Source organism: Hemiscyllium ocellatum, chromosome 23 (genome assembly GCF_020745735.1).
Source record: "Hemiscyllium ocellatum isolate sHemOce1 chromosome 23, sHemOce1.pat.X.cur, whole genome shotgun sequence".
Taxonomy (NCBI): domain Eukaryota; kingdom Metazoa; phylum Chordata; class Chondrichthyes; order Orectolobiformes; family Hemiscylliidae; genus Hemiscyllium; species Hemiscyllium ocellatum.
In genome coordinates this window covers 37,154,711-37,167,418 of record NC_083423.1, presented here as the reverse complement: position 1 = coordinate 37,167,418, position 12,708 = coordinate 37,154,711, and the positions used below count along the sequence as shown (strand labels likewise).

Below are 12,708 nucleotides of genomic sequence, written 5' to 3'. Positions count from 1 at the left end.
TCCAGGCAGAATACTTTCCATCTAAACCACATTCTGCCTTCTGTCAACTAGCCAAAGCCTGGAGCAGCCTAGGATAAATCTGGTCTGGCCCTGGGGACTTACCAATATTAATGTTTTCTAAGATTTCCAGCACATCAACTTCATCAATCTTGCTCTGGACAAGACTGTATCCCAGCTCATCAAAGTTTTCATTCACAACAAGGTTCCTTTCCTTGGTGAAAACCGAAGCAAAAATCTCATTTAGGGCTTCCCCTACCTGCTTAGACTCCACGCACAAGTTCCCCCCTCTATCCCTGATCGACCCTACCTTCTCCCTGATCATTCTCTTATTCCTCATGTATGAGTTAAAATGCCTTTGAGTTCTCCCTAATCCTTCTTGCCAAGCCTTTTTCATACCCCATCCATTTCTGAGCTCCTTTCTAGCAAGCCTGTAATCCTCTAAAGCTGTGCTAGATCCTTGCTTCCTCCACCTTATGCAAGCTGCCGTCTTCCTTTTGACAAGAAGATTCTCTGTTCTCATCATCCAATGTTCCTTAATCTTACCCTTTCTTACCTGTCTCAGAGGAACAAATTCATGCATCACTCGCAACAACTGCTCCTTAAGTAGTCTCCACGTGTCTGCTGTGCCCTTTTTGTGGAACAATTGCTCCCAGTCTGTACTTTCCAACTCCTGTCTGATAGTGTCATAATTTCCTTTTCCCCAATTTAATATCTTCCCTCAGTAATTGCTCCTTTCCCTCGCCAAGGCTCTGGTAAATGTGAGGCAGTTGTGACCACTGTCATCAAAGTGTTCTCCCACTGTGAGATATGACACTGTCCTGGCTCATTGCTGAGCACTAAATCCCCTTGTCATTCTGTCTACATACTAAGTAAAGAAACCCTCCTGAACACACCTGACAAAAACTGCTCCATCCAAACCATCTGCACTTGGGAGGTTCCATTCGATATTGGGAAAGTTGAAATCGCCCAAAACAACAACCCATCTACTTCTGCATTTTTCCAGAATCTTCCCGCCTATGAGTTCTTCAATCTCTCTACTGCTATTAGGTGGTCTGTAGAAAACCCCAATGCAGTGGCTGTTCCTAACTTCCACCCATACTGATTCAGTAGACAAACCTTCCTCAACAACCTTTGTTTCTGTAGCTGTAATGCACTCTCTGATTAGCAATGCTGCACCCCCTCCTCTTTTTCCAACCTCCCTGTTCTTTTTAAACGTTCTAAACCCTGAACATCAAGCAACCATTCCTGTTCCTGTGAAACTCCTGTGATGGCCACAGCATCGTAGCTGAAAATGTGTTGCTGGAAAGGCGCAGCACATCAGGCAGCATCCAAGGAGCAGGAGAATCGACATTTTGGGCATGAGCCCGTCTTTAGGAATGAGGAGAGTGTGCCAAGCAAGCTAAGATAAAAGGTAAAGAGGAGGGACTTGGGGACAGGGCGTTGGAAATGCGATAGGTGGAAGGAGGTTAAGGTGAGAGTGATAGGCCGGAATGGGGTTTGAGAGGGGGGGAGCGGAGAGGTCAGGAAGAAGATTGCAGGTTAGGAAGGTGGTGCTGAGTTCGAGGGTTGGGACTGAGACTAGGTGGGGGGAGGGGAAATGAGGAAACTGGAGAAATCTGAGTTCATCCCTTGTGGCTGGAGGGTTCCTAGGCGGAAGATGAGGCGCTCTTCCTCCAGCTGTCGTGTTGCTATGGTCTGGCGATGGAGGAGTCCAAGGACCTGCATGTCCTTGATGGAGTGGGAGGGGGAGTTGAAGTGTTGAGCCACTGGGTGGTTGGGTTGGTTGGTCCAGGTGTCCCAGAGGTGTTCTCTGAAACATTCCGCAAGTAGGCGGCCTATCTCCCCAATCTAAAGGAAGCCACGTCGGTGCAGCGGATGCAGTAAATGATGTGTGTGGAGGTGCAGATGAATTTTGTGGTGGATATGGAAGGATCCCTTAGGACCTTAGAGGGAAGTAAGGGGGGAGGTGTGGGTGCAAGTTTTGCATTTCTTGCGGTTGCAGGGGAAGGTGCCGGGAGTGGAGGTTGGGTTGGTGGGGGGTGTGGACCTGTCAAGGGAGTCACGGAGGGAGTGGTCTTTTTCGGAACGCTGATAGGGGAGAGGAGGGAAATATATCCCTGGTGGTGGGGTCCGTTTGGAGGTGGCGGAAATGACGACGAATGATATGATCCATGCTCTAAGTTCGTCACTCTTATTTCGGAAACCCCTTGCATTAAAGCAGACATGCTTTAATCGACCCCTTTGTTTCATAGCATGAGAAACCTTCCCAATAGATTCACTGCATCCTGTCACTGCCCCATCTGCTACTGTCCCCCTCTCAGACATGTGGCTCTGATTCCTAGCCCCCTGCCAAACTAGTTTAAACCCTCTCTCCCAAATCACATGAGCAAATATTCTAAGAACATTACATAGAATTGGGCATGCCTACACATGCATGGTCTCCATACTTCAAAAGTGTCAAATTAGATCTGATCACTGAAAGCACATTTTGCTGACTATGCATACATTTGAGTACATTTACCACAAGATAATGTTTGGCAAGGTGCTCTCATGATTGAATTACTTTGCAGTATTCAGTTTTGATGCTCACTCAAATAATAGTTATTTTGCCAAAATTGCGGAGTGAATCTGCTACTTGTGCATTTAAATTAGCTTTCAAGAAAAGTTTGGACAATATTAACTCAAAGTGACGGGAATCTTCTATTTAAGAATTCTGTTCTTTAGCTGTCAAAATAAAACAAAACTGGAATTTAAAGGAGAGTCAGAATGGTGTTTTCTGTTGGTATTTTCTTTAATTGTGGTTGCTAAATTATTTCATGTTTTTCTTCCTGACCCTGTACTATCTGATGCTATTAATACTTCCTTCTGTACTTCAAATCTGCAGACATCACCATTTTCCTCAAAATTGTATTTACTTTTTCTTGAAAGATGCCACCCCAACTCCATCCTCACGAAGGTCCTCAAATGTATTGTTTCTTCCATTACCAATGCCAAACTTTCTGCTTCCATGTTTCAAACCTTCCATTCTGATAAATTAAATCAAATATTACCATGTTAGTGATAGACCGTCTCTTCTCATTGTTCTCAATCCCTCTGTAACCAGATCATTCAGTCTTCCCACACTTCTCTTCCAACATCCCCTGGGTAGGGCTTCTCTTGTTGCTTCCTTCTTAACTATGAAGTCGTTACTCAGGAATCATTTGCAGTGTTTCTCTTCCCACTCCTGCTGTTACCTCTGGAATCAACTATTCTTTGCCACCTTCCAATTTTCATTTGCATGCTTCCTCTGAAGGCACCATCAAAAACAGAGTATGAGGTTCTACATGAACTTTGACAAAACCCTCTTCTTTCATAACACCATCCCTGAACATTTAGCTCTTGCTTTGAATTGTCATGCTGTTTCTTTGACATCCTGGATGAGCAGAAATTTCCTCCAACAGAATGTAAGGCTGACTCATACAGACTGAAGGTAACAGCTTTATAAACTCGGTTCCTTAGCTACTGATTCCATTTGCAACTCTACAATTCTGAGCAGCCAACTACATATCGCCAAGATTGCCTACTTCCATTTCCATAATATCTCTTGGCTATGCTCTCCCTCAACCTATTCACAGCTGAGAACCTGATCCATGTCTTCCATTGACTTCAGTTGTCTGGGCTGTAAGTTCTGGAATTCTCTCCCTAAGTGTCTCAACCTCACTACTGCTCTTTCTCCCCTTTAAGAACTTGCTTCAAACCAACTTCTTTGATCATCTGCCCAAATGGCTTCTTATGTAGTCAGGCATCACATTTTGCGAGAGAGTGCTCTTCTGAGATGCTCAGAATGTTTTATTCGATTATAAATGCTATATGACTGCAAATAGTTATGATTGTAGAATGGCATTTTTGACCGAATAAGTCCTTTAACATTCTCGATGCATCTCCTTCTTTCCCAGTTACCAAAAATCAAACTCAAGCTAGTATTTTCCTACTTTAGTGTCAGGAAGAGAATCAAGTGCAGAAAGGAGGTAGTGATTATTTTAAATAAGTGTGAGGTGCTGCATTTTGGAAAGGCAAATCAGGGCAGAACTTATACACTTAGTGGTAAGGTCTTGGGGAGTGTTGCTGAACAAAGAGACCTTAGAGTGCAGGTTCATAGTTCCCTGAAAGTGGAGTCCCAGTTAGGCAGGGTAGTGAAGAAGGTGTTTGGTATGCTTGCCTTTATTGGCCAGTGCATTGAGTATGGGAGTTGGGAGGTCATGTTGCGGCTGTAGAAGACAGCGTTGCATGCAGTTCTGGTCTCCCTTCTATGGGGAGGATGTGTAAAACTTGGAAGGGTTCAGAAAAGGTTTATGAGAATGCTGTCAGGGTTGGAGAGTTTGAGCTATAAGGACAGGCTGAATAGACTGGAGCTATTTTCCTTGGAGCCTTAGAGGCTGAGGGGGCGATCATATAGAGGTTTATAAATTCATGTGGGGCATGGATAGGGTAAATAGGCAGGGTCTTTTCCCATGGGTGTTGGAGTCCAAAACTAGAGGGCATAGGTTTAAGATGAGAGGGGAAGAAATATAGGGGACCTAAGGGGTAACTCTTGCATGCAGAGGGGAAGTATGAGATGAGCTGCCTGAGGAAGTGGTGGAGGCTGGAATGATTATAATATTTAAAAGGCATCTGTGTATGGTTTTGTTTGCAAGGCCAGGGAACTGACAAGGTCTGCCAGTCATATCTGGCTTGCTTCAACATTAGTTACCCTTTGAACTAGCTGAGAACTCTAACCCATCTGAAGTGGGGGAGACTGGTCTCACTTAGGCGACCAGCAGGTTTCCAGTTGGGTGTTTCATTGCTGTTAATGAGCTTTCAATTTCAAAGAGGCAACCTATTTCAATTCTAATAAACCTCAAAGATAAGTTTAAGCTGGGCATGTTGTGACTCAACATCTGTTTGGTGGCTCCAGAATGTTATCCCATTGAGGTAGGCTGTCAGTAAGCACACTAGAATGCCTGTGTTTTGTGTAACAGGTTAAGATGATTTTCTCTTAAGCTAAAATATAGCACCAGGGCTGTCTTATTATTTGAAGTATGCAGAGTTACCTGAGGTTTGTATATTGTTGAGAAACTAGCAGGAATCCACTTTCTCTCTGAAAATGAGTGTGAGGAAGCTAAAATGATGAGTATAACCTGTAGATGGAACTCAGTTTGTAATTTTGAATGTTGTCATCTCTCTTACCAGCTTTAGGTGTTGGCCCTTCTCGACTCGACTTCGTAATTTGAGGACTGTTTATTGGGCTTTGTAGGTATTGCTGGTGAATGTCTTGCTGAAAGGTTTAGTCAAACTACTGTGCATACAGTTGACATTCTGTACTTGAACTAGAAGTAGGTATGATCCAAACTGGACTTGCTCTATTTTATATCTCAATTTCTAGTTAGATAACTACCTGAAAACCTGATGGTTTTCAAAGATACAGTGAGTTTTTTTTTTGTAGAAAAAAGCATCAGTCTCTCTGAAAAGTGACTCCAACAAGTAGATTTGGGATGGTCAGTCATTCTAAGATAGTACAATGCATGCACAGAGCCAAAGTTATGCATATGTTTGTATATTCGGGTAATTTTCCTGTTTTATAATCAACCTAGTATTCTTCAGTACATAAGTGGTGATCATAGATTATTTTCTGATGGTATTATTTTATTCCTTTGATATAGTATGTTCTTTGAATCTTTCTGGGACTTCGTGATACTGAATAAATGTCAAAATATGAGACAGCATGTAGCCTTGCTTGAGAATTGTTGAATAATTTATTTAACATGAATCCAAGTTATGTAAATAGATTTGAATTGAAAAATAAGTTTCAAATAACCACTCGCGTATGAGTGAAATATATATATGCTTTCCTGTAATTCATTGTTTGACTTTAAACAAGATTATATCCTGTTCTTAATTATTTTAATCCAATTCATTACTTCATTCTGTTTTAGGACTTTATGCAGGAGTAAAATTTTTTCTCATTGACTTCATCTTCAAACGATGTCCAAGGCTTCGAGAAAAATATGATACTCCTTACATTGTGTGGAAGAATTTGCCCACAGACCCCCAGTTGAAGGAAAGATCAAATGCAGTACTGATGAGACGGGTAGGTACTTTTGGTTAAACGATCTTGTTTTAGTTCTTGTTTAAAAAAAAATCACCAAGATCCTGGTTACTGGCTAGAACACAGACAGTTAACTTTTTTTTTAACATGTTAGTATACTGATTGCACTTGCTGTTCAAACAAATTTATCAACAAATTTATTAATATAACAAAAGTACAGTGTAGTTACAAGTAATGTTAATTCCTCAGTTCTACCTCTGCAGAACTAACTACACCAAAGTTATTTTCTAAGTTTTGCTTGTTATCTGTAGTTAAGAACAAGAAATACAACACTAAAGAAATCTAATTATTTTTCCATGATTGGAAGCAGCCAATCTGTTGTTGGTCCAGCCCTTAACCACCATTAACAAGTTTCTAATTTAGTTCGGTTTATATTTATTTATGTATGTATGTTTGTTTGTGTGTGTGTGTTTGAGAGAGAGAGAAAGGAGAATGTGCTGGGCTAGGTATAGTTTAGAAAGCTAATTGATTAAATTTAGCACCTGTAGAGTAGCCACAATATCATTTGTCTCTGTTACATGTGTTTTATTGTTTCTTTTCCTGCTAGCTGTCAGGGTTTGAAAAGGTACGGTATAAGTCTCTAAAAGTTTTAAGTATATTGTGTAGTTTTAAAATTGTCCGTTTTCATAAATTTAAGGATTATTTATTGGGTTTTGATATTGAGTGAAGTGTGATCTTGTTGAAATTGTCATGTTTGTCTTGTTTGTTTTAGTACTGTTAAATAGCTTAGTAATATGCTTGTCATGGAAAGTGTTAGGACTATGAAAGGTGTTTTGAAAGTTACATGTTAAAAACTTACTTGACAAAATCATCTGATGCATTTTACTGCAATGTTTTTTTCCTGTATTTTCTTTGAGAGTCCAACTGTGTAGCTTCTTATCTCTTAAGCTTAAAGATAAAATTCACCTGCTTTTTTAGTGATTTTCTTAAAATGAATTTCTGATCATTTAATTAGAATTGTTTTGTTTAAAGAGCACTTTAAAGAGAGTTTTGTTGTTAATCCTTAGCCACTGGATCAGTTACATCTGTTCTATTTCAATCTCAATGATAACTTTTCATAATGATATAATTGCACATTAATGTGTGACACAATCTGCCTCCGATCAAGTAGAATTGATTTATTGAGCAGAATTGGAGATCAAATGATTTGTTTCTGGAGACTCTAAGTAACATATTAATAGATCGCTTCAGTGTATCAAGTCTGGCTTTCGAGACTCCACATAAAAGAAGTTACAAACTGAACCAGCAAATTACCTTTACAATTGAAGACAATTTTTAATGATAAGTTAGTGGTTTTAGTGCTGGCTGAATCAGAAAATTTGTGAAAATGAATTATTGAATATTAAATGTAATAGTTTTCAGTTATATTTCTAAGTGTCATACCCTTTTGTCTCTCCTTACTCAGTTTTTGTACTGCTATGCCCTACTATGTGGATTTTCCATAACTTCTGCAAAGAAATGGACAAAAATTAGGAATGTTGCTTATTAATCATATGCACAATTTTTCTTCTGCTTTTTTTAAAAAAAATTGAGGCATCATTCCTTAATAAAGCATATGGCAAAGCAGAAAAGGATGGTGCAGAGGTACAAGGAGAGAATCCCAGAGTTCAAGACTTGGATGGCTGCTGGGATGAAAAGGTTTTGGAATGCAAATGAGAGCAGAGTTAGAAGAAAGCAGTTTTGAGACTTTCAGCACTGGCAGTGGTTTGGAGCTAAGACCATGTGTTAACGTTGAGGATGGAAACTTTAAATGTTAGGTATTGGTAATAGGAGGCAATATAATACAGCAATCAGAGGTGAAGAGGGAGAGTCCATGCAGGATGCAGTGGGAGCTGCACAGTTCTGTATGGGGTGAAGAGGATATATATAGGAATATGACTAGAAAAACAACTAATTCAATGGTGAGGAAGGTTTTTATCAAGTGTGCCACATTTGGACATGGAAATTGTTTCAGAGACCAGAACTCCTGTGGCACAGTGGCAGTATCCTGACCTCTGGGCCAGAAGGCTTCATTTCAAATCCCACTTGCACCAGAGGTGTATCAGCAACCATTAAGTGCTCAAGTATTAGACAATTATAATAAAAGTTTTACATTTACTTTGATAATTACATCATAACTTTTTTGCATGAGGTTAAACAAAACAAGAATCTTCTGTGTCACTTTGTAGATATTCGAGACTGAAGGATAGACAAAATCCGTTTAAGTTTTCTGGATTGCATTTCCACTTAAAGGTGATTTTTTTTTTCTTGCATTCTCTGGCCCTCTAACATGTTGACAGGACTATGCTGCTAAACAATTAATTGGAAGCATGTCTGTCTTTTTTTATGACTATTGGATGTTAAGGGAACAGTAGATTGCAGGCAAAGAAAGGTAAATTAAACCATAAAATTGATGTAGAGCTTGCAGTGAGTTAGGTCTCTATTAGCCGCTAAACAGCTCTTGCTGTTCTGAGCAAATAATGCATTTGAATCTATATCTGAAAGCTGGCAACTCCAGCAGTGTGCCATCTCCTCAGCACTGTACTGGAATATCAATTAGCTTTGATTTTTTTTTGCTCAAGCCTTGGGGTAATACTTGAAACTGAAATTGTCAAATTCAGAGCCAAATGTGTCCCTAACTGTGCCTTGGCTGACACGGGATTCTGTCAGTGTTTCACATGCACAGTTTGCCAATTCCAATCCATTAAAGTGGAAGAATATATTGACAGTTCAATTTTACAAATGTAACGCTGCTATCAAGAAGAGGGAATGAGAAAATGGGGGACTTCAAACAAAGTTAACCTGACATCAGTCCGTTGGAAGGTCAAATGAAGTCTTAACTGTGCAATTGCAATGTGGTACCAATTAGATCCAAGCCAGTCAGTGAGACAGAAACCTTTTTATCATGAATAGAGTTTTTTAAAAATCAACTTGTCAGGCATGTTATGACATAACGTTATAATAAGTGGGACTTGAACCTAGTCTAGACTTTCCAGCCCAGATGTAGGGACACCACCACTGTGCTACAAGACTCCTTTTTATTTTACAGCAACTTGTTTTGGTGTACACTTCCATGGCAAGTGAGATTTGAAACCAAGCTTCAGATGCAGAGATAAGGAGACTACCATTGCACCAAATGACCTTTAATTCGAGTATAATTTTAATCAACCTGCTTGGACAGACCTCTGAAGCAGGTGGAACTTTTTGTTTTCATTCATGGGGTGTGGCCAGCGCTGGCTTGGCCTTGATAATTCCTAGTTGCCCTTGAGAAATTGGTGGTGAGCTGCCTTCTGTACTGCTGCAATCCACATGTTCTAAGTAGACTTACAATGCAGTCAAGCAGGGAATTCAGGAGTGGAACATGCAAGTATTCCCTTGCATCTGCTGCCTTTGTCCTAGACGATAGTGATCGTGGTTGTTTAAGGAGCTGTGTGAATGTTAATTGATACTGCACTTTCTAGGTCAGTACATCTGTGCCATAGGACTCCGTGAAAAGTTTATAAAGAAACTACAAGCGCACCCCACCACCACCACCATCACCAAATCAATTAACAACACTATGATCAGAGAAAATCAACGTGGTTTTATGAAAGGGAAATAAAGATTGACAAATTTTCTTTTAAAATGCAATCAGTGGGTTGGTAAAGAGCTTGATAAAGTACATGTAGTATATCTGGATTTACAAAAGGCATTTGATAAGCTGTCACATTAAAAGATTAACACAAGACAAGGTCTCATGGAGTTGACGGAGGTAATACATTAATATGGATAGAAAATTGGTTAATGGCACAAATCAGAGATGTAAATGGGGCATTTTCAAGTTGGCAGATGATCATTAATTTAATGCTGCAGAGATCAATGAGGGGTTTCAATGATTTGCAATCAATATTAAAGAATTGGTTGAAGTGAAATGGAGTAATATATCTAAGTTTGATGACGATGTAAAGATGGTTTGAAATTAAGTTATAGGGAAGATCGTATCTATCTGTAAAGCAGTAGACCTGTTGAGTGAATGGACAGCAAACTGGCCAATGGACTAGAATGTGGTAGAAAAGCAGAATAATTTTGAAAATATGTGAAGCTTGTAAATGTTGTGCACAGTTAATTAGCTTATGTTAAGCTTAATGCTGGCTGAAGGTAAACAAAGTTATTTTCCAAGATACAGCAATCAATTTGGATGGTAAAGTGAAATATTGGCCTTTAATTCTAAACAATGGGTGTACAAGATAAAGAGGACTTACTGGAGTTGTACTAGAATTTGATGAGACCACAACTGAAATACTGTGTACAGTTTTAGTCTTTGTACAAGGAAATTCTTCCTTAAATATAGGCAGTCCCTGGGCTGTGAACCAGTCCTGTTTTGGAATCCATTCACAAATCGATTTGTTCGGAAGTCATAGCACAATGTAAGTCAATGGAAAACAACCAGTAGTAAGCACAGGAAATGTTTATATGTCGGTTCTTTAAAAATTAATACCATATATGGGATTGTGTTTGTACGTTCAAGCATTCATAAGCCAGATATTCATAAATTGAAACCCCCTTGATTAGAGGTAGTACAGCAAACATTCACTGGTGTTTGGAAGGAGACGTGATCTCACTGATGTATTTGCCTTCTGAAGGAGTTTAGCAGAACATAAGCAAGCTAGGGTATCTAAAACATGGTAGCACAGTTTCTGTTTAAAGATACGATAATTTATAACTGGTGCAGTTTCTTCATCCAAAGGGTTGGTGACTGTCTGTAATGCTCTACCCGAGAGAATTGTGGATTATTTTTAATTGAATTTAGCTGAGTCTGAATAAATAGATTTTTGATCTTGATATTAGAGAATGGTGGGTAGGTGAGAAAATGGAGTTGAAGGCTAATCATGTGAAGCCGTCAAACATGGTGAATGGTAGGGCAAACTTCTGTGAGGGTATGGTCTGCTGCTGCTTCAATCTTGTGTCTCCGTGATTGCTTGTGGGCACTTCAGTCACACTTATCTTGGTATTTGCTGCCAACGTCGCAGACTTGCTGCTTCTAAATTTCAATTCATGATTCCACCAACAGAATTGTAGATCAATTTTTTTGTGCACTATGAAGTAGCTGCTCTAAACCAACCCACATCAACTTTAGTCTCCCAACCTGCCTCGATGTCCTCCACTTTGTCTACTGATGTAACAGGTCCACAGCGGGTGCCATATCCGTAGCTCTGCACTCATCCTTGGAACTCTTCACATTGTTTGAGGGGCAGGAAAGAAAATAATGCTCAAAAGTGCCAATTGTGTAGCTATAAATATGTTACCATAATGACTGCTGCTCTCTTCTTACCTTAAAATCCACTAGGAGCACTTGGCTTGGGAATGTGGCAGAAATATGCTTTTTATAGGTGATGGGTGTTGCTGTGTTCTGAGAATCTTTGATTTGAGATGTTTAACAATAGGATCAGAAGGTGATTCGTGCATTTTGAAAAAAAAACAGGATATTGGTGGTCTTGTGTTTTTTTATTTGGTATTCCAAACATGTTTCTTTCATATGCAGTGCTGTGCTTCTATCCATGCTGCTGCTGTGGCCAAATCAGAAGTTCCCACAGGGGTTTGTCTAAGTCTGAATTAATTAGTTGATTTGTAGCAGATGAACTGAGGCAAATTTGGAAAATATTCCAAGGGGAAAGCCTTCCTCATGGAGAGGATAACGGGTTGGAAATGCAACTTGGGGTTTAATAGGATGCCAGTGTTAGTGCCAGTCTGAGACAGTAGCAAGGCTACAAGAGTTGGTTTCTAGACAAAGATCACTTTGTTGGTATACCTAACGTTGAACTTCAATGTCTACTTCATCCCCCTACCTGTGAAAGCACACGCAATGTGCCTTAATGACTACTGTCCAGTGGCTCTAACCTCAATAATCATGAAGTGCTTCGAGAGGCTGGTCATAGCCCACATCAACTTTAGTCTCCTAACCTGCCTCGATCTCCTCCAATTTGCCTACCAATGTAACAGGTCCACAGCGGGTGCCATATCTGTAGCTCTGCACTCATCCTTGGAACATCTGGATGACAACAACACCTACATCAGACTCCTGCTTATTGACTGCATCTCTGCCTTCAACACTATTATCCCCTCCAGACTGATCTCAAAATTCCATGACTTTGGTCTCAGCTCTGCCCTCTGCAACTGGATCCTCAGCTTTCTGACCCACAGACCGCAATCGGGAAGCTAGGTAACTGCACTTCCTCAACAATAACACTCAAAACTGGAGCCCCCCAAGGATGTGTCCTCAGCCTCCTACTTACTCCATGGACACCCACCATTGTTGCCAAATTCCAAATGAACGCCATCTACAATTTCGCTGACACCATTACCACAGTTGGATAGATATCTAACAATGGCAAGCCAAAATTCTGAAGAGAGATGGTGATATGGTGCAATGAAAACAGCCTCTCTGTCAGCATCAGCAAAACTAAAGAACTGATCATTGACTTCAGAAAGAAAGGAGGAGACCATGCCCACATATACACAACGAAACTGAGGTTGAGAGCGTGGAGACCGTCAAGTTCCTCGGATGACGAGAATCCTGTCGTGAACTTCCCATGTAGATGCAGCGGTCACGAAGGGACAACACCTCT

The 12,708-nt window shown here is 40.2% G+C and overlaps 1 protein-coding gene across 2 annotated transcripts in view; it reads left to right on the top strand.

The window, feature by feature from the left end:
• Positions 1-12,708, top strand: part of gramd4a (GRAM domain containing 4a) — a 136,164-nt gene that overhangs the window by 100,727 nt on the left and 22,729 nt on the right. For both annotated transcript variants that reach the window (XM_060843182.1, XM_060843183.1), the window contains one exon: positions 5,952-6,106. In XM_060843182.1, the coding sequence (XP_060699165.1) occupies positions 5,952-6,106 (155 nt within the window). The remainder of the gene's footprint in view (positions 1-5,951; positions 6,107-12,708) is intronic.